At 44.9% G+C, this 23154-nt stretch overlaps 1 protein-coding gene across 3 annotated transcripts; it reads left to right on the top strand.

Annotated features, from left to right (window-relative positions):
• Positions 1 to 241: 241 nt before the first annotated feature.
• Positions 242 to 19887, top strand: MORF4L1 (mortality factor 4 like 1). Of its 3 annotated transcripts, XM_014070936.2 has the most exons (13): positions 242 to 371; positions 507 to 553; positions 708 to 775; positions 1662 to 1748; positions 7054 to 7134; positions 8161 to 8223; positions 9484 to 9509; positions 11230 to 11318; positions 12078 to 12179; positions 12321 to 12409; positions 13375 to 13547; positions 14431 to 14515; positions 19161 to 19887. In XM_014070936.2, the coding sequence occupies exons 1-13, from the start codon at positions 332 to 334 to the stop codon at positions 19243 to 19245; spliced, it is 1035 nt and encodes a 344-aa protein (XP_013926411.1). In that variant the 5' UTR covers positions 242 to 331; the 3' UTR covers positions 19246 to 19887. The 3 variants fall into 3 exon arrangements, with proteins under 3 accessions (XP_013926411.1, XP_087560570.1, XP_013926413.1); XM_087704444.1 differs by lacking the exon at positions 14431 to 14515; XM_014070938.2 differs by lacking the exon at positions 507 to 553 and having other exon boundaries at positions 272 to 371.
• The last annotated feature ends 3267 nt before the right edge of the window (positions 19888 to 23154 follow it).

The raw sequence follows: 23154 nt of genomic DNA, 5'->3' as shown, positions 1-23154 counted from the left end.
TGTGTGAGTTGCGTACCCTGGGCCCAACCCGACAGAACCGAAAGCGCCCCCGAGCTGAAGCCGGGCTCCCCACAAGGCACCGAGGGCAGAGCCTGCAGCGGACGGGGAACGATCCGCATCTCGCCGAGGCTTCCGGGAAGCGCCGCCGTGAAATCCCCGCGGGGCTTTTCTACAGTCCCGTCCCTTCGGAGCACCCGCCCCCTCCGAAGGACTACCGCTCCCGGCATGCCCCGGGGCCGTGGGCGGGGCTCCGTGCGCAGGCGCACCGCTTCGCCTCTTGCCATAATGCGGCGGCGGCGGCGACGGGCGGGGGAGGCCGAGTCGCTCCTAAATGGCGCCCAAGCAAGACCCGAAGCCTAAATTCCAAGAGGGTGAGAGGCGGCGCGGCCTGGCGGGGGCGGGCTTTCCCCTTTGGCCGCGGGGCGGGCGGGCGGGCCACCCTCCCTGCCTCCCTCCGCGGCTCCCGCGCCGGCCCGGCCCGGCCACTAACGCCCGTTTCCGCGCAGGTGAGCGGGTGCTGTGCTTCCACGGGCCTCTCCTGTACGAAGCCAAGGTACGTGGCGGCCCTTCCTTCGCGCCCACCCCGATGGGAGGCCGCCGGGCTGCCCCGGGCTGCCGGCTCGGCCGGGCGCGGAGGAAGGCCGCGGGCCTCCCCGGAGCCGAGCCCTGCCTGGCGGCCGCCCCCCTAACGCCTCTCCTCCCCCCAGTGCGTGAAGGTGGCCATCAAGGACAAGCAGGTGAAGTACTTCATCCACTACAGCGGCTGGAACAAGAAGTGAGTCCCCGCGACCCCCCCCCGCCTCCCCCTCCCTCCCCTGGCTCGCTCCGGGGCGCCGCCCGGGCCCTTCAGCCTCGGCGTCGGAGCAGGCAGGAAGGCTGGCCAAGTGTGACCAGAGTCGGAGTCTCCCCTGGCGCCTGTCCGGCCCTCGGGAAGCTGAGGCGCCTCTTCTCCTGGGAAAGCCCCCCGGGGACCGTCTGCGGGCTGCCTCCTTGGCCGCAGCTTCTGCCGCCTGGACCTACGCCGGACAAGTCTGCCCCTCCGAGACCTTCGACGTTTCCCCCAGTTTTCCTCATTGCTCTTCCTCTGTACAGGCTGCCAGTCTTCCCCGCTCGGAACTCTTCTGGAAGTGATTTGTCTAATCCAAACTATTGCACTAGACCTTAACTTTACTTGATGAAAAATAAAATTCACAGGATTGTACATATCTGAAAAATGGGTTTCAGGGAGTCCTCGACTTACATCCACAATTTCCATTTCTAAGAGAGGTGGTTCTTAAAACTGCCACAAGTGATCTTAATCTCCCCCCTCCCCCTATAATTGCTAAACTAGGCTGGGAAGGTGATTGCACAATCAGAGGATGTTGCCACTGTTATGAGCAGGTGCCTGTAGTCAAGCGGCTGAATTTTGATCATATGGCTATTGGGTTGATGCAGTAGTCATAAGTGTAAATCAGATTGCAAATAATTTTTTCAGTCCTATTGCAACTTTGAACGTCACTAAATGGATGATGGTAAATCAAGGATTACCTATAATTTGGTTCTGATTTAGGTGTTAGGGTTATTCTAGCTACTGTATCCTTAGCCATAAATAAAGGTTGCACCCATTTGATGAACTTACAGCCCTGGTTAGGTGGTCCAAAAGCTGTCCCGTTTTCTTTCAGCTGGGATGAATGGGTTCCAGAAAGCAGAGTCCTCAAATACGTCGACACCAATCTGCAGAAGCAGAAAGAACTTCAAAAGGCCAATCAGTAAGTATTATCTAATAGAACCATTTCTGTGCATCCAGCAATTTTGTTGACAGGTGAGAGGCATCTGAGGCAGGACTGAGACTTAATAAGAGACACTCAACAACAGGAGGCTCAGTTTCCTCATGGAGACTTGTGATTACTAACACAATTGACAATTATTTGCCATTTGTAGTGTGTTCACCCAATATGTTCATACCTCAGCATTTGAATGGCACCAAGTGTGATATTTTAGGTGCTTTTTAAAGCATGCAGGATCAATCTGAGAGTTGCGGGGAAAACAGATCCAGGAAACTAAAGACCAATCAGCCTGACAGCAATACCTTGAAAGATCCTGGAAAAGATAATCATGCAACAGATCTGCGAACATCCACAAGGAAGCAAAGTTATAAACAGAAACCAATATGAGTTTGTCAAAAATAGTTCATGCCAAACAACTCTTATTTTGTTCTTTGATAAAGTGACCAAATTAGTGGGCCAGTGAAATGCTGTGGACATAGTATATTGGATTTCAGTAAGTCATTTGGCAAAGCAGACTACAGCCTTCTTGGTAAATTACAAACATGTGGGATAAACAACACCGCCAGATGGATTTGTAACTGGCTGACGAACAGCACACAATGTGTAGTCCTTAATGGCACTACATCTACATGGAGGGAAGTAAGCAGTGGGGTACTCCCAAGCACTGTTCCCTCTAAGGTGTGCGGCCGCGCATGTGGCAAGAAAACCCCGCACAGCAGTTTCTATCTGCCGCGCAGAGATTTCTGTAAAGCAAACGTCGGGAAGTCCTTTGCAGGCGGCTAGAACTGGCCGCCTGCAAAGGACCTCCCCAGACTTGTTTTGAAGAGCACGGCTCTTCAAGTCCATGTTCGGGGGATCCCTTGGAGAGGGGATTCCTTCCTGCAAGACCCCGTCCAGAAAATGCGGGGAGAGGCAGTGGAGACCCGGGGCTGCTTCTGCTGCGACCGCTGGGCTGTGGGGCTGGGAAGGGGGCGGGAAGAGCAGCGGGGCTGGCGGTGGCCAGCTGGTTGGCTGCCTTTCCACCGCCGCCCCCTCTGTGTGGCGGCTTTCGACCTGCTCCCCCCTCCCTCCACGGCACCCCTAACTTGAACCTGGTCCGCAGAGGGGCGAGCAGGCGTGGGGGGAGGGTCCGGCACCTGCGTTCCGGCACAGCCCAGCGGATGGGGCGCTGCGCGAGGGGGCGGGCGAGGAGAGGCGGGGCGCCCTGCCCTAGTGGCTTTTACTTTCCGGGGCCAGGAGGAAGGTATCCAGAGTCAGTCCGCCTCTGAAGATTTTATTTGCAACCGGGCATTCAAAGATTCTCCGATAAAGGAGGATTTAAGAATTGATACTTTAAAAGTTCTTCTCACGCTCCACTAATCTATCCAGGAGGGGAGAAGGGGGAATCGGGTGCTTCCCCCTTCGCTAAAGAGGCAACGGTTTCCAATTGTCCAGCATCCTTCGTGGCAAACATTTTTTTTTTTTTCATTTTCTTGAGGAAGTTTGACTCTGGCGGTTTCCGTACTGTTTTACTGGTGGGCTTTTCATTTTAGGAAGGGATTTGGTCCTACATCAAGATACATTTCTGAAGATGTTATCAGTACCTCCTTTCTGATTCTTATTTTGATTTGCTTGTTTGTAAAGTAAATACCTTACCGGTTGCAAGTAGTATGAGGTCACCATTGGGTTTCTGGACTAGAAGATCCCATTGATCTCTCCAAGTGGGTCTCCTGTGCTTTCATTGGGAGTGTCACAACTTCATGCACTGTTCCTGTCTGGGGCTGCATCAGAATGAGGCTCTCCGGCTCAGTGTCAGGGAGGCTCTCCTGGCAGTGGGCGAGGCGGGCATCCAAAAGAGAAGATTGGAGTGGAAGTTGTCTAATATGTCTAAGAGTTGCCTTGGATGAGATAGATGTGTGGCTATATAAATTTGATTAATGAATATAAACTTTATTGCTCTTACTGTTGCAGTATATGATTAGGAGGTATATCTGCTTGAACATGTATGTTTATACATACTTAAACACATACAAATATTAAAGTCTGTTGTGGGCACATATTTAATGGAATGGAGAGGATTGGTTTATACAGAAGAATTACAAAGTGAAGTAATGGACATAATCTATTGTGTGTGTTTATGTCTTTTTTCCTATTTACTTGTTTAAGCTTTATTCTAGAAAAAGTTTTTTTCTCTTTATTTTCAAGATATTTTTAAATCCTTTGGGGCAAATAGAGAAATGTAGGTATAGTAATGAACATGGCTGACTTCAGAGAATACAGCTTGATATTTTAATTATAGGAAGTTTAAAGCCAACCTGTTTGTTGGCTTTAATTGAAATATTTTCTATATTGGCTTCAATTTTGGTCCAGTAAATTTATTTTTATAAGTGGAACTAAAATGAGCAAGCATGATTAACATTAGGTAGATAATACAGAGTTTAAAAGACATTTTGGTTAAAAATTTAAACCTTAAAAAAAAATTAGAGGGAACATTGCTCCCAAGATTGTTCTTTTAGGACCAGTACTCTTCAATATTTTCATAAATGATTTAGATGATGGAACCAAAAGGGAACACATGAAATTTGCAGATGACACCAAGCTGGTAAGAATTGGCCACACCCCAGAAGGTAGGATCAAGATCCAGATGGAACTGGAGAGACTTGAAGACTGGGCCCTAACTAACAAAATGAAACTCAGTGTAGAGAAAAGTAAGGTTTTACACTTCAGCAAAAAAACAAAACAAAACAAAAACTGATTTACATGTATAGAATTATTTTATTTATCTATTTAGTTTGTCACTCATGTACAAGATTACCGGAATAAGAATAAACATGAATAAGAACACAGGAAATGGGTACAAATAAATGGGGACAGTAGGACAGGGACTTTAAGTGTGCTGGTGCACTTATGTACGCTCCCTTTACGGCTCTCTTAGGAAAGGGATGAGGTCAACAGTAGACAGTTTAAGGTTAAAGTTATGGGGGGTTTGAGGATGTAACAATGGATTCAAGTAGAGCATTCTAGGCATTGACCGCTCTGTTGCTGAAGTCATATTTTCTGCAATCGAGTTTGGTGCAGTTTACCTTGAGTTTATATCTGTTGTGTGCTTGTGTATTGTTGAGGTTAAAGCTGAAGTAGTCATTGACAGGTAGGACATTTTATCAGATAATTTTATGTACTATGCTTAGGTCAGACCGTAGGCGGCGTAGTTCTAGGTTGCCCAAGCCCAAAATTTTGAGCATAAAATATTCTGTTGCAAGTACAGGAATGGAGTACTCTTCTCATGAAATATCTCTTGACTCGTTCAATTGTGTTAATGTCTGATACACAGTGCAGATTCCAGACAATGAGCTGTATTTGAGAATTGTGCTAGAAAAGGTGAAGCTTGGCTCAATAGCAACGACTGAAAGAGATTTTGGAGTACTAGTGGACAACCACTTAAATGGAAGCCAGCAGTGTGCTGCAGCCACCAAAAATGCCAATGCAATCCTAGGCTGCATTAACAGGGACAGAATCGAGATCATATGAAGTGTTAGTACCGCTTTATAAGACTTTGGTAAGACCACAGTTGGCATAATTTGCATCCAGTTTTGGTCATCACAGTATAAAGATATTGAGACTTTGGAATGATTGCAAAAAAGAGCAACAAAGATTAATGGGGGCTAGAGGATAAAGGTATGAGGAATGCTTATGGGAATTGGGTTTGTTAATTTAATTAAAAGAAGGACTAGGACAACAAGATAGTCTTTCAATATCTCTGATTGCCACAAAGAAGAGGGGTCAATGTGTTTTCCAAAGCACTAAAAGGCAGGACAAGAAACCATGGATGGAAACTAATCAAAGAGAGAGACAATCTAGAACTAAAAGAAATTTCCCAACAGGACAATGAAGCAATGGAACGGCTGGCCTTCAAACATTGTGGGCGCCTCATCACTGGAGGCTTTTAAGAAGAGGCTGGATGGCCATTTGTCTGACTCCTGCTTGAGCAGGAGGATGGACTAGGAGACCTCCAAGGTCCCTTCCAACTCTGATGGTGTTCTATGATGTATAGATTGAGGTTTTTAAAACAGTTTCATGTTTGAAAGCATTTAAGCTACAGCAGTTCTACGCTTCTTTATTTTTAATCCTTTTTCTACAAAACCCTTGCAGGGAATTTCCAAGGAACCCCAACAAAAACATTTTTGTTGACATTGCCACTAGTTTATCAGTTTTTTTGAGTTTATGATGATTTCTAGGATGCTAGAAATCATGCTTGTTTTTAAGGAGGTGAGCTGCCCGGAATGCATCACTTTGACAGCCAAATTGGGTTTTCCCTCGGGAGGGGGGGGGGGCTCTTGCTTTACTTTGCACTAGAGGAACAAAAGGCCACCTGCTGCCTCCTTATTTGACAGAAGAGAAGCAATAAGTCCAGCCTGTTCTAACAATTGTGGGAACCCAGAATGCCTCTATTTCCACCCCCTGCCTGTTGTTTGGCTTTTGCCTTATTCTAGAATACAATGGTTCGTGGTTCAGAGTTCCCTGCTAACTGCTTGTTGTTTCCTTTGTCCTCTTTCTCATATTGTTCAATATGTTATTCTTTGACATCCTGGGAAAGTAAAACATCCATAATCCTTTAAACTTATGCCTTGATTTTGTTTTAATTTTGGGGATGATGTGAGCATATGGCAAGAAACAAAACCAAAAATAATAATCTTAAAATGGCGCCAGCTCATCTAGTCTGGAGGGTTTATTTGGTTTTTATTTATTAAATGTATTTGCCACCCATCTTGTTTGGAGGAGACGTGTTTCGTGGACACCCACCCACACCCAGCCTGGCTGCTTCCTCCTTTGTAGGCAGCCCCTTGGCTGATGTGCAAAGATTACTTTGAGCTATAAATAGATACTCCCTGTGGAGGAAGGGATTGTGGGGGGGGGGGGGGGGAGCTTAAGTCCTTTACTTAAAGGTTAGACTGCTTTCCCAATTTTTCTCAAGCCTATAATCCCTATCTTGGTTTTAGGTAAAAAGAGAGTTAAGAGTCTTATGTTTATGAGAGTAGTCATTTTAACTGAATTTATTTCATTTAAGCTGCAATCCAATAATGATTGTGATTGTGCACATTGTAGTTTGGTACCCCTCCTGCCTTGTTCTTGGAATAAGAGGGCCACATGGTCCTCAAAGAAGTGCAAACTCCTCTCAAACCAGCAGCAGGAGAAGCCAAGAAGCTTCTTTGGAAGGTGCTGCAATCCTTTTCCTAATGCACTATTTGCATGCTTAGAGAGACGTGCCTGTGTGTCTAATTAAAATGTCTTTGCTTCCTTCCTTTGAAAGGGAACAGTATGCAGAAGGAAAGATGAGAGGGGCTGCTCCAGGCAAGAAAACCTCTGGACTCCAGCAGAAAAATGTTGAAGTGTAAGAAAATCTTATTTTATTTTTCTTTGAACTCTTTCATCTAGGAGATCATAATCATATATTCACATCCTAAAATGACTCCCTGTTTGTGAATATTGCACCAGAAAATGCAGTTTTTGTGTCTCTGTTCCGAAATCTTTGCTCTTTAAATGGTTGTTAGGTGAATATAAAGGAACCCCTTCCAAACTGCTTTCCTATTATAGTTTTGTTTAGATCTATGGATCTCCGAGTAAAAGTGTAGATTTTATGTGGAAGGCCTTTATTATCACATTATAAGCCACATACATTTTGCATTGAGCAGCAACCTGCCATCATTTGGAGCTTGGATCCCAACAATTTTTAATGTTTAGGCAGTTTAGACAATTTAGCTGTTGGTGAATTTTCCTCACATTTCTTTAAGTGCGAGCCACTTTTCAAATCTGGAAATCTTTAATGTTTAGATTAGCTGACGACAGAGAATTCCTGAGTCATGAATCCTGGGGTCTGTTTCTGACTGGGCATCCTAAATGGGCCTCATTTGATGGAGTGATCATCTGGATATTTCCTTTCATATTTCAAATTCAGTTGAATTTTAGGTGACTTCAGCTGGTTTTCACGAAGTAGAACGTATGAGCAAACTTCCCTATTGTCACTTCTAGAATGCTGCGTAGTTTCTTGAGTGTGGATCTTCTCTCTATGTAGAACCCTGTTTAGTAAGCATCAGTGGCAGTTACAGTACTGATACTGATTTCAAAAGGAATTGTTTGTCTGTTGGAGACCTTAGCAGCAGCAGTTCCTGTCTGACCTTCTATGAAAAAAAACCTTTTATAAGCTTGAAGTTCCCCTCAGGAATTTCCAACCTTTAGATGGAAAAAGCACCATGCAAAGAGTCACTTGTCTTAACTGGGTTAAATAACGCTAAACCTTTTTTAGGCCTGGCAATGTTAGTCTGTAGGATTGTTGTCTTGTTAACTCTGGCACTGTTTTTTCAAGCGAAACCGAGTGCTCTGATGCTCTCTCCTTAACTGAATCCCCATTTGTGCCTAGATTCTTCAGGCGAGACGGAGCGCACACCGTTTGCAGTTTGGAAACCCCTGCAATATCGACACGGTGAGTTAAGGATGGAATGGCACACAAGATCTGCATCCTAAAATCCAGATTTCCTTGCTTCTTTAGATTTTCTGTGCAGTTTAGTTAAAGCTGTCTCTGTAATATGATGAACTTCTTAAAAAGTAATGTCATACAGGTGGTCCTTGACTTAACAATCATTCATTTACTGACCATTCAAAGTCATAATGGCACTGAAAAAAGAGACTTATGACCATTTTCACACTTATTACTGTTGCAGCATCCCCATGGTCGCGTGATCAAAATTTGGACCCTTGGCAACCGGCATATGACAGTTGCAGTGTCCCAATATCATGTGATCACTTTTTGTAACTTTCTGGCAAAGTTAATGGGGAAACTAGATTCAGTTAACACTGTGGCTAGAAAGGTTGTAAAACAGGGCAATATTCACTACCTGTCTTGTTTATCAATGGAAAGTTTGGGCTCAGTTTGGTTATAAGTAGAGGACTACCTGTATTATTCTTTGAATTTTACTCAGCAGAGCAAACACTATTGGAATTCAGAATTTATAATGACTCAAAGTGTTCTTCATGAGTTTTCCCCCTTAGATAATCAGTGGGTTGTCCCCTTTTAAACCGATAAACTTCATTTAATTCTAGATCTGCGAATTTGGAATAATATTCAGATGTTGCTCTACATGATGCAGTAACAACCCCCAAACTGAGTGGAAGTTCAAGCAAAGTCCAACTTGTGCTGCGAGTATAGAATGTTGATGAAGTTAGGAAAAGCAACAAGCTATTCCAATCAGCTGGCATAATCAAGAAATGCAGTTACTGCTATGCAGAATAATAATTAACCTGATCAAACTGTATTTAACATCCTTAAGTTTTTGGTGGTGTATGATTCAAAGTTTTCATTAAATGGTGAAAGAATAATTAGGCTGGAATAGAATGAAAACCGCTGCCACAGAGTACTCTTACATTGCTAGTAATATTTGTTTTGATTCTATGACTACAGGTGAAGGCCTGACAAATGAGGAAAATGCACTATCTTTGTAGGCTCTTTAGTTGGTTAAATTTTGTATTTTGCTAGTAGTAGTAAGAATTCATCTTCAAACAGTTGTGCAAAATGTGTCCTTTTAAAATGTGGGCTTTGGAAAAGCAGCATTTCAATTAATTCTTAGCTAGAACTGTTAAGAATTAGTCAAACTGATACGAGTGATGAAAAAAACAATAAAAAGGAAATAAAGTCAGTGGAACTGCTTTGCACAGGCAATAACAGGTCTCCTTTTCTCTTTGGCAGGAAGACCAAGAAGAACAAACAGAAAAGTAAGAATCATTTTACTTTTACAAGGCTCTTGAATATTTATCCCAGAGGAGAGACTTTAAAAATATGGAAGTAACTTAACTTGCCTGTCAAAACAATTCTCAAATTAAACTCGGTACAAAGAAATTTGTGTTTGCTGCAGAGAGAATATTAAATGTCACCCACTGTACTCAGGGTGGAATTGAGGTTTTGCCTATACTTTACTTTTAACTCCACACTGGCTCTCACAAAGCTGGTAAGCTGTTTTCAGATTTAAGGCATTCCATTTGCTCTTTAAGCTCCTCAACATACCCTGCCACGATAATTATAATTTTTGATCCTTGCTTGATGAAAAGGAGCCCTCTGAGGTCATAGAATAGTGGAAAGTGTCCCCTAGGGTATGCTTTTTGCATTTCTGTGTTAGGCCTTCTAGCAGTACAGATAGTCCTTGACTTAAAATGGAACTAGAATTTCTATTGCTAAGTAACATGGTTGTAAAGCATTACTGCATTGTTTAGCAATGGCAGTCCCTGAAGTCCTAATTGCTGCTCTTAACCAAATCCTGCTGTTGTTAAGTGCAGTAACTTCCTGCTAGCTACCTACAACCAAAGTCCGTAGGGAAAACAGCAGGAAATTGTGAGTGCCAGGCCTATAGACAGGCAAGTGGCTGCTTTGAGTGGGGGAACAGAAGAGGTGTGGCATGCAAGAAAGGGTTGGCAAAGTGTGTATGAGAAGGTGTGCAGGGTAGAGCAGGGAGGGTGCATGAGGAGTGCCATGTGGATTGGGGAGAATGTGCGAGGCTGCAGGAGAGGGGGAGGGAATGCAAGCTGTGAGACTTACCCCAGTGATTTGTGTCCTTTCCTGCTGGCTTCCCCATTGACCTCTGAGGTCAATGGGGAAGCCAGCAGGGAAGTTTGAAAATGATGATCACATGGTCGCAGGATGCTTTGATCAAGTTGTAAATGCAACGGGTTGCCAAGAACCCAGATTGGGATCCTGTAGCAATGGGAATTCCGAGGCCCAGTGGTAACCACCGTTTGTTCAGCAGTGTCATACTCTGGAATGTTTGCTGACCTAATGGTTGTATACTATGTTTATCAGTTCATTTTCAGCTGGTGGCAGTGATGCCTGGAAACTCAGTGTATCCAGAAGTGGGGAAAAAATAAAGGTAAAGGTTCCCCTCGCACATACGTGCTAGTCATTCCTGACTCTAGGGGGCAGTGCTCATCTCCGTTTCAAAGCCAAAGAGCCAGCGCTGTCCGAAGATGTCTCCTAAAGATCGAAAAGATACACTTAAACAGGTTTAAAATGTTGATATCCCTCAACTCTTAGTTCAGATTAACTTGTGAACAGATCAACCGTAAACACATTTACTTCTGTTAAAAGTGTTGGCAAAAAGATTGAACCTATAGGCATTCTATTTGATCGTGACATGGCAGAGGCATTGTTTCATATGTATAAGAGAAAGGTGAGAGAATTGCCTGATATGATTTGGATCAAAATCAACTCAGACATTGCATCATTTAAAAACACTTTGCAGTTGTTCTCAATAATACTGAATAATGGAGCAAAAAAAAACTTGTTTTGCACGGAGGTTTTGTTGGTAATTGTTTAAAAGCATTGCATAATGGAAAGGGCAGTCTTCTATGACATTTGTCTGCTCTGAAGCAGCATGTAGGGAGTGCAGTTTTTTTAAATGCCTAGCTTTAAAAACCACCTTAATCTTTCTGCTTCTATGATTAGCTCCAGGAATTGGCGAGGGAAGTGGCTCCAGTGAAAACCCTCAGCCTCCCAGGAAGAAAAGAGCTCGAGTAGATCCTACGGTGGAAAGTGTAGGTATTTGCCCATGGCCAGTTGTCCCGGGAGGCAGCCAGGCCCAGCTGCACCTGGCTCCCTGGCAGATTTCTGTCTTCGCTGGGACCTGCTTCTGCTTTGGGAGCCCAGGAGGAAGTTTCAGGAGTGTCACCCGGGCTCCCCTGACTGAGTGCTTTGCCATTTCCTTCTTTCAGCACTGGGGCTCCAAACTAAGTGCTAGGAAAAATGTATGGCAAATTGTTGAACCCTCTGATCACTTCTTGGGGAGAACTCCAAGAAATACGTAGCTTGATTCTTTCTTCTGTTGCTGACTTTTGCTGGTGGGTTCTTGGTATAGGTTCCTTGATGGCTTTTGAACGGTGTTATTATTTGCATATTAGCAGAGACAATTCTTGTATTTCTGTAAAAGATCTTCATTTGGAGCCCTTATGCATCAACCCTTGGCCATCCTTTTGGGTCCAAGGCAGCGCTTAGCCCTTCCTGTTCGGTTGCTTAATTTTGGAAGGTTTGTTTGTACACTGAGTCCCAAAGGTGCTTTTATTTTAAAGGCAATCATTGTTTGAGACTCATCCAAGAAACTTCTTCAGTTCTAACTAAGAAGAAGAAGCTTCTTATATGGGAAGAAAAACGTCTTTAAAAAAAGTCAGAAAAGCCTTTAAAACAAAAGCACCTTTTGGACAACCTTGACCTGGATGAATGAGATGTTTGTACATAGAGTTGCATCCAACTCAAATTTAGTATTCCAGAATTTAAAGTTTGCATTTCTGTTTCTTCAGGAAGAAACTTTTATGAACAGAGTTGAAGTAAAGGTAAAAATACCAGAAGAGCTGAAACCGTGGCTTGTAGATGACTGGGATTTGATTACACGGCAAAAGCAGGTGAGTTTGAAATTGTGCCTTTAGTTAGTTGGCTGCTTCTCTGTGTTTCAGTTTGGTGATGGGTATTTATGTTTTAAATGTCTTCTGGGTCAGTCTTCTGGGCTGATGTCAGCCTCTGATGGTGTCTGGCTTTTTTCTCAGCTCTTCTACCTTCCGGCCAAGAAGAATGTTGACTCAATTTTAGAGGACTATGCAAACTACAAGAAGTCCCGAGGAAACACAGATAACAAGTGAGGAACAGAGGCTGAGCAGCTGGTTGGTCCTGAAGGGCAGGCTAGTCATCTGTTGACCACAAGTCCATGTCCTGGCGCAGCTCTTGGGAAGGAAGCTGAGTGGGGAGAGGTTCTCTTGCTTTGGGGAAGCAACAATAGGAGGCTGTTTAAAGGCACACACCCTCAAACATCTTGGAACTAGCCTATATTAGATCTAGGTGGGATTTTTTTGCTACCTACATGCCACCGTCCAACTCTTTTCAGGCTCCTCCCTGCTAAATCCTCCGGGATTGGGCAGCCTATAAATCTACTAAATAAATAAATAAATAAATGCAGAGTAGCAATGGCAGCTTGAGTCATCAGTCTAGTGAAGTGCTGATTCTGAGGACCAGCTTGTTCTCTGGGTCTGTTCATAGTAAGAGTGGTAACTTCTGGCAGATCCAAGGCACTTCCTTTGTGGGGAATCGGGCTAGGTTAGGGCAGGCTGCTTCCATCCGCAGGAGGTTGTTGAATGGAAGACATCCCTGGAGCCAGATGGGCTTCCCTTGGGCTTCCCCTGGATCTCTCTTCCTTCCAAGTGCAGACGCTTTTCAAAATGTTGCTGCTTGTCAACTGTAATGCTTAACTGCAGTGAGATTGAGGACCCGGAGGAACGGAGCTCCTGTCTCTTGAATGACCCATCATTTTCAGCTCTCCCCAGCACCTCTGGCAAAAGATATCCTCTCCCTACATCCACCTGAAGCTCTCCACTCTCAGGAAAACCAAATGCCGTCCTATCCAGCCCTGTTCCCAACATCCTTACAAAAGGATGCCAGTCTTGCCATTGGCCTCGTATGGCTTGCAGCAGTGCCACCCCTGCCCACTGAGTCACTGAGCCTGTCCTTTGGGCATACCTGTTGGGGCTCAAGAAAGCTGTCTCTTTTCCATGGTCTCTTACCACATCTTCTGTTGTTGTTGTTGTTGTTATTCTGGCTATGCATCAGAGAATATGCTGTGAATGAAGTGGTGGCAGGCATCAAAGAATACTTCAACGTTATGCTGGGGACCCAACTGTTGTATAAATTTGAGCGGCCACAATACGCAGAAATCTTAGCGGATCATCCAGACGCACCCATGTCCCAGGTCTATGGAGCGCCGCACCTCCTCCGGTTGTTCGGTATGGATCACATTTTATGCACAAGAGCATAAACCGTCTTTATGGAGAAATCTGTTCTGGCTTGTGCATATTTTCTACACATGCCATTGCCTCTGTCAAGATCTTACCTCCCCCTATTTGCATTACTTTTAAGCCTCCTTTAAAGCTGTCCATGTTGCAAAGCTGTAAGGCCAATTGAAGGCCTGTGGTAGCAAGATGGGAATATCCGGTAATCCTGAGAGAAGCTGTTTCCTAATCAAGCTTTCTTCATTCCTCTAGATGGAAAACCAAAGGGGGTTTCCAGCAAAGGAAAGTTCCTTTTCTACTGCCTAAGAAGTTCTGACTTCTGCTAATTACTGCTTTCCCCTAATTTCTTCCGTATTTTCCTACTCTCAGGAAATAGATGGGTATAAGTTAGATAGGATAGATAGTTGGCATAGGTAGTGCCATTGGCAGGGTGCAGATAGTTGGCATGACTGAGACGCTAAGAACTATTTTTTTTAGCACTCAAGGTCCTTTTTGGGAAGAAAGGTTCCTCATCTCATTGCCAGGCAACTTCAATCTAGCTGACAGTTGATAGAAAGTTGGAGGCAGTTCTGTAAGATGGGCAGGACTAGGGGGCTGGGGACAGGAAAGAAGGAAGTGGTTGGGGCTGGCTGATCTCTCACACAGCATCTCTGGCCCTCTCAGCTGGAGAAAGTCTGCCTGTTAGACAAAGCAGGGCATCAGCCACTTTCCCGCAAGCACTCCCCCTATTTCTGGATCCCCCCCCCCAAAAAAATCAGCAGGTACTGAACTACCTCACCTCAAGTTCAGGTAAAACCTTAGGGTTGGAATGATTGCTGCCAAGAAGCCTGTAAACTTGTTTTCCTTGATGCATCTTTTTCTTGTGTGTTTGAAACAGTCAGGATTGGAGCAATGCTTGCTTACACACCTCTTGATGAGAAGAGCTTGGCTTTGCTGTTGAATTATTTGCACGACTTCCTAAAGTACGTATAAAGATTACTTTTAACCTCTCAAGAGCGAAGTATGTTGGTACTCATGGTTTGCAAAGACAGCACCAAGATCCAGGCAAAGCTACCACACCAGCATGTGATGTTAGGACTGGCCTGTCTTGGTCCTGGATGGTCTGCCTTGTGAGACATGGCCATTAATTTAGAAAATCTCTTCAGTGGTTGCTATTTTCCAGTGAGAGGAGATGGGCGGAGGGGGGTAGGAAACCCCAGAGTTCCCTAGCTCATTTGTAGCATCAAATCGGTGTTTTTTTCACATAAAAAGTTTTTATTTTCCATTTTCATAGCATATAATCACATGTATACTATTACATAGTCATTATCAAGTTGTATTATTAAGTACTTACATCAATTCATCTTACCATCAACTACCAAAGGAAAAAAAGAAAAAGAAAAACCCAGTTATTGGCTCTTCTGCTCTCCATACACCATATTTATACCTTATCCGACATTTTCTTCCCCCTTCTCCTCCCCCTTTCTACATCCTGTCTTCCCTCCATCATTTTCTACTCTACTTCCCCTTCCTTTCTCCTTCTACTCTCTCCCCTTACCACTCCTCCTTATACACCTCATCTTCCCCCTTCACCCTCTCTCCTATCCCTCTCTTCCTGTCTTTCTTCTCTCCTCTGCTTCCCACTCTTCCTCTAATTCACTTGGTGTTTTTCAGCTTCTGAGCAAACTCACTTTTGTGTTGATGGTATTTATAATTCCATTTCAATATACATAAAAAAGAAAAAATAGCAGTATACATGTAAAATCATTCAGCACCCCTCCTCCAACTTAGTAAACTCCACTCCCTCCCACCCTCCCCCCCACCCCCACCCCAACCTTCCCCCACCCTGACTTTCTAGAACCAATACAAGGTATAAATCTTTAACAAAAACAGTTCAAAATATACTTAAAGAGAAAGTAGAAAGTTAATAACATCTTTGAATTGAGCTTAGCTCCATCAAATCGGTGTTTTAAACGGTGATGTGACCAGGGGAGGGGGGGGGGGTTGTGCCTTCCCGTTGGTGTTCGTACTTGGCAATTGCCTGGACTAGTCCCTGCAGTTTTCTTTTTTTTATTAAAAGTTTTTTTATTTTAAATTTTCAAAACAAACACAACACAAAGAATCCTCCTTCTTTACATACTGTTTTTGTCCTTTCAATCTTCTTCCTAAGGGTCCATCAGGTGCTGGATTAGGGCAGCAATTTCCACTGCTTATCAGGCAAAGGGCGTTCAGGTGCCAGCTGGCATCACTGCTCACTCGATGAGTGTGGCGACCTCAGCAGGCTCCGTTTGAAGACATCTGTCGAGCGGCTGCCTGGGCATTGCCCATGCCATTCATCAAACACTGCCGTCTTGATACCTACCTGCTTTGACTGAAGCTTTATTTGGGCACAGGGTTTTGCAGAGGGTCTTGGAAGCTGCCTTCTTATGCTTCTTAATTTCCCTCCCTTGGGGGGTAGCTTTGGCATCTCCCAATCCTGGAGATTTCCCCATTCCCTATGGAGAATGACAGTTGGACTTACCTAAACTGTATTCTCATAGCATGGGGAAGCCTCCAGGTCCCGCCCTTTAGGTTGTTTCGGCAAGGATGGAGTGTAGCACTTAGACCTGGGGAGGTGGGTGCCTTTCCCGTCTGCCTTGTTTGCAGGTTTTCCATGGAGCCACAATTTTGTTGAAAGTGGAGTCACACAGAGGAAGCAGAGAGGCGTGGCTTCAAAACTAGGGTCTCTAACCACAAGGCGCGCACCCCATTGGCAGCCCCGGATAGATCTGCCAAGCGCAAAGATAGGGCCAAGTCATCGGCCAAGGCTCCTGGGCTACCAACAGGTCCCCTCCTACATTGGTGGCTGAACGCCATTCTCCTGCTCTCTCGCTTCCTCCAGCAGGGATTCAAGGTTGGTCCCCCCGATCTTCCCACACTCTGGGAATAGCTGCAGAGGAAGGGTGTTTAGGGCCCCGATCTACCCCAGAACTTCCTGCGGTCAGCCAGGCCACAATTCAGGCATCGTCGCGCTCAGAGCCCACGACCACCTTCACGCCCATGGCTGCAGGCCTCAGGCCCGAGGATGGGCCTGACTTTAACTTACCCCCAGAACTTCACAATATGATTTCTGCTGCCATTTCCCAGGGGATGGATGCGGAATTGCAGCGCAGAGCCCAGCGCCTGCATCTGCCAGCCTTGCTAGAGGCGTCTCTATTTCCCAGGCTGATCCTCCCTCACCACCAATTTAAAGACGTAAATATATAAGATCTCTTTAGATCTTGACAGGTAGCTGATGTAAAGAGATCTTACATATTTTCATTATATTTAAAGTAATTATTTATTTTTTCCTTATTGGAAAAGAACTCCCAAGATAGTTAATATAGAAATTTTATATTTTTGTGTAAATAAAAACCAAACATACATTTCAGATACAAAATGATAATTGTTTAATGATTCAGTGAAGCCATTTTTACCTACTGTCTTGAGTTCCAACTTGAATATCCTGTTTCCTCAAACACATTTATCAGTCCAGCAAAGTTGGAACTGACTCATAAAATGCAGCCCTAATGAAGGTACACATTGATTTTATCTAGTAGTAGAATAATAGTAGTCTAAAGAACTATGTCAACCATGAATGTGGTAATGGTTGAAGTTCCAACAGGTGCTTTAAGGCGGAGGTTCATTTGTGCCTCGTGCCTTTCTAAAGTGGTTTCAGATAATGTTAAGTTTCACTTTGAATGTAGGAGGTGAATATATAAAGTGGATCCAATTTTCAGGAAATTCAATCAGAAATCAGAATGCGCAGAAATAAATGGATTGAAAAAAAATTATATTGTTCTTCAGGAAGTCCATCAAGACGCCTGCCTTGCCAGTCCTCATCACCCAGGCCACCCTTGTTTTAGTCCACCAGCAGCCAGGGCACCAGTTCTTGCTCTGAGAAGTCTAACTGTGGATTAGAACAATGGGCTTCTCTTGATGGGGGGGGAGGGGGGAGCGACATTGCACCAGGTCCTTTTCACCTGAAGCTCTGCCTGGCATGCCCTCCCCCGTCCCAGGCACCTGGTTTTGGTTTTGCTACCTAGCTGAAGGAGGGCTTTGCAGTGCTTCCTCTGACAGGCTTGTCTTCTGCCCCTCTTTACAATGGGAGTGAGGTTTGCCCTTCTCTGATCATAATTCTCTGGTGCTCTTCCAATCCTCCCTGGTTTCTCTAGAGATCCAAAGAAGGGACAGGCCCTGTGTCTTTTAGGCCTGTCATAAACATTGGCTTTAAGAGGCAGGAGAGGGAGGCCACTGTAGCAAAGCTGCCCGAGCCTACAGAGGTGGCTGCTTAGACATTTGGCACTGATCTTTCCAGGACATATCTGTAGGAAAGCAAGCTGGGCTGTCTCAGACCCTTTTCTCTCTGCAGAGGCAGCCAGAAGATGACAGGGCAACAGTGGGCTTTCCTTCAGTCACAATCTCAGCCATCATTTTTCTGTCTCCTACAGATTAACTAGATTAAAACCTGTGCTTGGATTTCCTCTCTCCAGCTTGGATGAGATGCTTGTTTGATTTCACAATAAGTATCAAATACTATTCCACAGGTCCTTGCGTGGCTTAAAGCTTGATTTAGACTTCAAGGATATAGGCCTCTTGTCATTTGGAGATGGTTGCTAACTGTTGCATTTATACTTCTGCAAATATCAAGCTGGCCAGGGGCTGCTCACACCACAGTGTGCCTTGCCTTCCATCTTCCTCCCAACAGGAAGTCAGATTAACCAATTAACATGCAGGACGCAGACCTCCACCTTGTGTATTGTTGAGATTTGGGAGATGTGCACCTTAGCCCGTGTGCAACTTACCCATAGCCATCAATCCCTTTGCATGGAGATATGCCAGTGCCTCTGCACAGTTGCAGACAAGTCTAAATTGAACTTTAGTATAGGTGGATGCAAGAGTGCCATCCATCTTGCTCCTTCTAAGTTTGGACAAACCCTTTTCGTTTGGGGAGCCGAGGCTGGAGCCCCTTGAAGTACTGTTTCAGCTCACCTCAAGCCAAAGGAGTTGTCTGCTGATTCCTTGTCTTCAGCAGGCATCCTGCTTTTTCTTGATCACTATTTTTTGGAGAGTAATAAGCAGCATTTGGCACCTGTCCAAGCAAGTCTGATGGGCTGGAAGGTGGGGGTGAGGAGTGGGCAAGGAAGCCGCATTCCCCAGATGAGCTGCAGAGCCACAAATGGCATGGCCAGAAAGAACAGAACATTTCTAGATTGCTTGACTTACTTCGAACAAATATTTAGGTGGAAATAGAAGTAGGAGCTGAATTGTTTCCATTTCCCCTCTTCATACTTTCTCCTCCCTCAGCACCACCCTTTGTTGTGGAAAATTGTATGTTGCCACTGCAGCAGCATCGTGTTGAAGGACTTGAAATGGTTTGTGTGGGGCCCTTCTCCCTGCCCCATTTCCACTGCTCCAGAGAGATCCTTAGCAGAGGTGGCCCTTGGTCTCAGTTCTTCAAAAGCCGGAGGAGGGATGTGGGTACAGCAGTGACCCAGGGAAATGCTGAGTAGGGTTGCTGTGAAGGTGATGATGGAGACCAGGTCCCCAAGGCCGGGCCTCTTTGGGGGTCAGTGTTAGAGTCACACTGGTCTTTTCCTTTCTTCGCAGGTATTTAGCCAAGAATTCTCCAGCACTGTTCAGTGCAAGCGACTATGAGGTGGCACCTCCAGAATATCACCGGAAAGCCGTGTGAGCCGCGTGCTGTAACAGCACACAGAAGATGGCAGATTACTGGAAGAGATCCTTTGGTCTCTGCAGCTGCCCACTAAGTTCCACGTTTGTCCACAGTCCCTTCCTTGCACATGCATCTCTGCACAAATGGCAAAAGTGTTTGTGTCATCAGTTGGAACTGCCACCATCTGAGTCCCAAGGCTGTTTCTTCAGTCCTGAAGGAAGGAAGACCGGCTCCTGGGATGCTTTACTGCAGCGGTTTGATGTCACTGGAAATGCACGGTGGTTTCATAGCCCAAACTCCTGCATGCTTCTTGGTCCGTTTTCTTTGGAGCAAAGCCTTATCTGCTGCTGGCGGTTTGATGTTGTGTTGTCAACCTTTCCCACAAACAAACTCTGGCCGCCAGTATTGGGGGGAGAGGGATCAAGCACAGATTGTGGGGGAGGGAAGGGTCCTTGTGTGCTTTCTTGGTGTTGGGAGGGTAAAATGTTAACGTGTCTGTTCTTTGCATAGCTGAAGAATTGTGGGATTAGTACGTGGGGCTGAATGCACCTTCTAGCATAGGAGGAATTTGCCATGGACCCTCCAGGTGTGGTGATACGATGTTCTCTGCAGGAGATAGGTACAAGTCTCCAAATAAAATTTTCTACTTCAGCTGTTAAAGGCTTAAGTCTGTTTGTACTTTTCTGCAAAACCACTTTTATCTTTAAATGTTAAAGGGTAACTGATTCTTGCCATAGTTCATGGTAAATGATTTCATCAAACGCAAATTTAAGGCCAAGTGTCCGATAATCCAACAACCAGGTCCACGCTGGGGCAACCAAGCCAGAAGAAGAGGTTGCCACCAAATTGGACTTCCTGTCACCCCACTTCGATTCTCATTGTATTAGCCCAGTGGTTCCCAAACTTGGCAACTTTAAGACTTGTGGACTTCAACTCCCAGAATTCTCCAGCTAGCTCTTCTGTCTTAAAAGTTGCCAAGTTTGGGAACCACTGTATTAGCCTGATAATGACGGGATTCCACAGCTACGTTGTGCACCTCATATTCTTTTTTAAATATTTTTTATTGAACAGTTTTTTTCCAGTTTTATAACACAATTGTCATTTTCCCCTTTATTTCCATACATGTATACATATACTACTATTACACATTAATCTACTAGTGTACTAATTTATATACATCTTAACATTTTGTATCATGTCCAGTTATATGGCTTTGTAACTATTTTCTAACTCCTTAATCTTTCTTGCCTTGTTGCTTTCCTAATTTTTACATCTTTCCTCTAACCATTTATACCATACCAAGTAATACTCCGATTCTCCTTTATCTTTTATTTCTTTTGTAAGTCTATCCCTCTCAGTGCACTCATATTTTCCTCTGATGGTATATTTTTATTCTTCCAATTTTGTGCATAAGTAATTCTAGCTGCAGTTATGACATGTAATATTAAATATTGCACTCCATATTCTAATACCCCCCCAGCACAGAGCAGAGAGATTGGAGAGGAAGAAATTTCAAGAGAGTAAGCTGTTTGTTCTTCTACACTTCAGAGCAACCCAATTGTGCTGGCAGTGGGGAATAGCGAAACAAAGGGGAGATTACTTACAGAAATTGCTTGGGTTCCCCCACCCACCCAGAACAAAGATTGGAGAGGAGGAGATTGCAAGAGTGTACTGTAAGTGAGGGGTCCACCAACGTCCAGGTCGTGGACTGATACCGGTCTGTGGCCTATTAGGAACCAGCCATGCAAGTGGCAGATGGGCAAAGCTTCATCTGTGCATGTGCAGGTTCTAGGTAGCTTATGAAACTATCCTGGTCTGTGGAAAAATTGTCTTCCATGAAACTCTTTCCTGGTGCCAGAAAGGTTGGGTCCTGCTGCTGTCAGCTGTTTGTATGGCTCACCTGCAGCTCCGTTTTCTGGTGATGTTGCTTTTGATGTGCAGAAGAACAAAACTGCTTTCGTGCAATCCCTTCCTCTCCAACTGCTGCCCTTCAAAGTGGGGGGGAACCACGGTTCAGGCAAGATCAGTGCTATTGATTGTACTGTAATAGTGATCCCATGGCTGAGGGAAGCTGAGAAGATCAGAAATAGGCTGTAACATTATTTTTCCAACAACCTAAGGGAGGACTTTCCCTTAGGTATCTAAGCTCTTCAAAGAGGGGTCACTGGGAATCCACCCAGAACCATTCATGAATGTCTTTGACCCTAAAATAGCCACTTCTCCCAGAGACCTGGGTGCCCTGAGCTTCAGATCGCTGCTGGCAGACTGCTTTTTAGGGGACTCCCTGGCTGGCCCCTGTGAACAAGAGGCTCAGACCTTTGCTCCCGTTGGCCCCAGCATTCACAAACACTCTAAAGGACCTGGTTCCTCTCCCTGCAGTTGCTTCAATCTGTGAAGGCCTGCCCCCAGGAAAAGCCCACTCTCCCAGATGCAACGGCAACAGCTACAACTTGCCACCCCAAACATGCCGTCACTGATCGTCTTGGCTCCAAACCAGTCCCCCCTCTTCACTTCCCTTGCTGGTCTTCTCAGCTCACGTCTGTCTTTCGGGCTACTGTTCTCCCAATCAAGCAACTTTTTCCACTGGTCCAGTTGGTCTTCCAGACCAAATCCTCTCCACCTTCCTTTAACCATTCAACTATGAAAGTTCCATCATTAATCACAAAATGAATATTTAAGCTACAGCCCCTCTTCCAAAACTCCAACCTTGCATATGTGAACTGTTTGTCCCCTCTAATACCATCTCGGAGTAAAATCTTATTTCACTATCCCCTTATCTGCACAGCCATTGTTGCTCCAATGGAGAAGTCGGATCTCCAGCAACAGCATAACTGGAGTTTCTGTGACAATCCTAGTCACGCTTGGGTGGCACTGTCAACTAAGGGACGTTAGCATAGTGGCAACACACTGTGCCACTGATGGCTAACCTTTTTCTAAAGGTGTGCCAAAAATGTGTGTGCGTACGCATGCCCACTCACCTGCACATGCGCAAATGACTACCCCACCTGTGTATGTGCGCTGTGGGGGGTACAGGGGCCCCTGCATAGAGGGGTTTTGCCCTCCCCAGGCTCCGTAGAATTTCCTGAAGCCTGGGGAGGATGAAAAACTGCCCCCCCCCCGCCGGCCCTCCAGAAGGCCGAAAATCAGCTGGCTGGTGCATGCATGTGTGCCGGAGCTGAGGGCTGCCGTGCCGACAAATATGGCTCTGTGTGCCACCTGTGGCATGCATGCCATAAGTTCGCCATCACCGCTCTATGCCAATGAATGACATTTTCTAATTAAATAACATAAGGGAAAACAGTATACTATGATTATGTCATAAAATTGAATTCAGGCCACTCAAAATATTTTGTTATTCAGACAAAAAGCAAAGCAAGTATGCAACTAAGCTCCTTTATATTTTTACATATACTTGTCTAATTTCAAAGTTATCTTACTACAATAAGTTATGCCCAACAAGGCTACTCAAGTTGCTCTAGGTATTGTTGACCAACTAGGCTACCCATTCACACAATATTTACGTACACTCTCAATGCAGGTGATTAGGCTGTGTTAGAGTGGGCTGGGAAGCAGATGTCAACAAGAGTCATCTCTTCAGGGTTCTGGGTTCATTCGAGTCTTCTCTTCATACCCAGCTCGTTTACTCTGAATCCATGGGTATGGTACATATTATCCAGTCTTGTTAGGAACGTCACATTCTAACTCCCTGTTCAATGACTCTATAAAAACTGCAATGTAATGACATTCCGTATGCCCACTAATGTAATACCTAGTATCACCAACAATAAATCCTTCATACAGGCACTCAGAATCTTTCCTTATCGGTAGTACACATATTCCAGCAATGCGAGTTTCCCAGTGAGATCATGAAAAGGCTAACTGTGGTTGTATTACAAACAACCCTTCTATATTCATATTTGTGATATT

Source organism: Thamnophis sirtalis, unplaced genomic scaffold (assembly GCF_051295495.1).
Source record: "Thamnophis sirtalis isolate CommonGarterSnake01/CBP01778 unplaced genomic scaffold, rThaSir2_p1.2 scaffold_2, whole genome shotgun sequence".
In the NCBI taxonomy this organism is placed as follows: Eukaryota; Metazoa; Chordata; class Lepidosauria; order Squamata; family Natricidae; genus Thamnophis; species Thamnophis sirtalis.
This window is presented reverse-complemented; position numbering and strand designations above follow the sequence as displayed.

What these genes read in the sequence shown, in the direction of transcription:
- MORF4L1 (XM_014070936.2), top strand. Translation starts at nt 332, where the DNA reads ATGGCGCCCAAGCAAGACCCGAAGCCTAAATTCCAAGAGG. An exon ending in GAAGCCTAAATTCCAAGAGG is followed by an intron (nt 372 to 506) that starts GTGAGAGGCGGC and finishes GTTTCCGCGCAG; the next exon opens with GTGAGCGGGTGCTGTGCTTC. An exon ending in TACAGCGGCTGGAACAAGAA is followed by an intron (nt 776 to 1,661) that starts GTGAGTCCCCGC and finishes GTTTTCTTTCAG; the next exon opens with CTGGGATGAATGGGTTCCAG.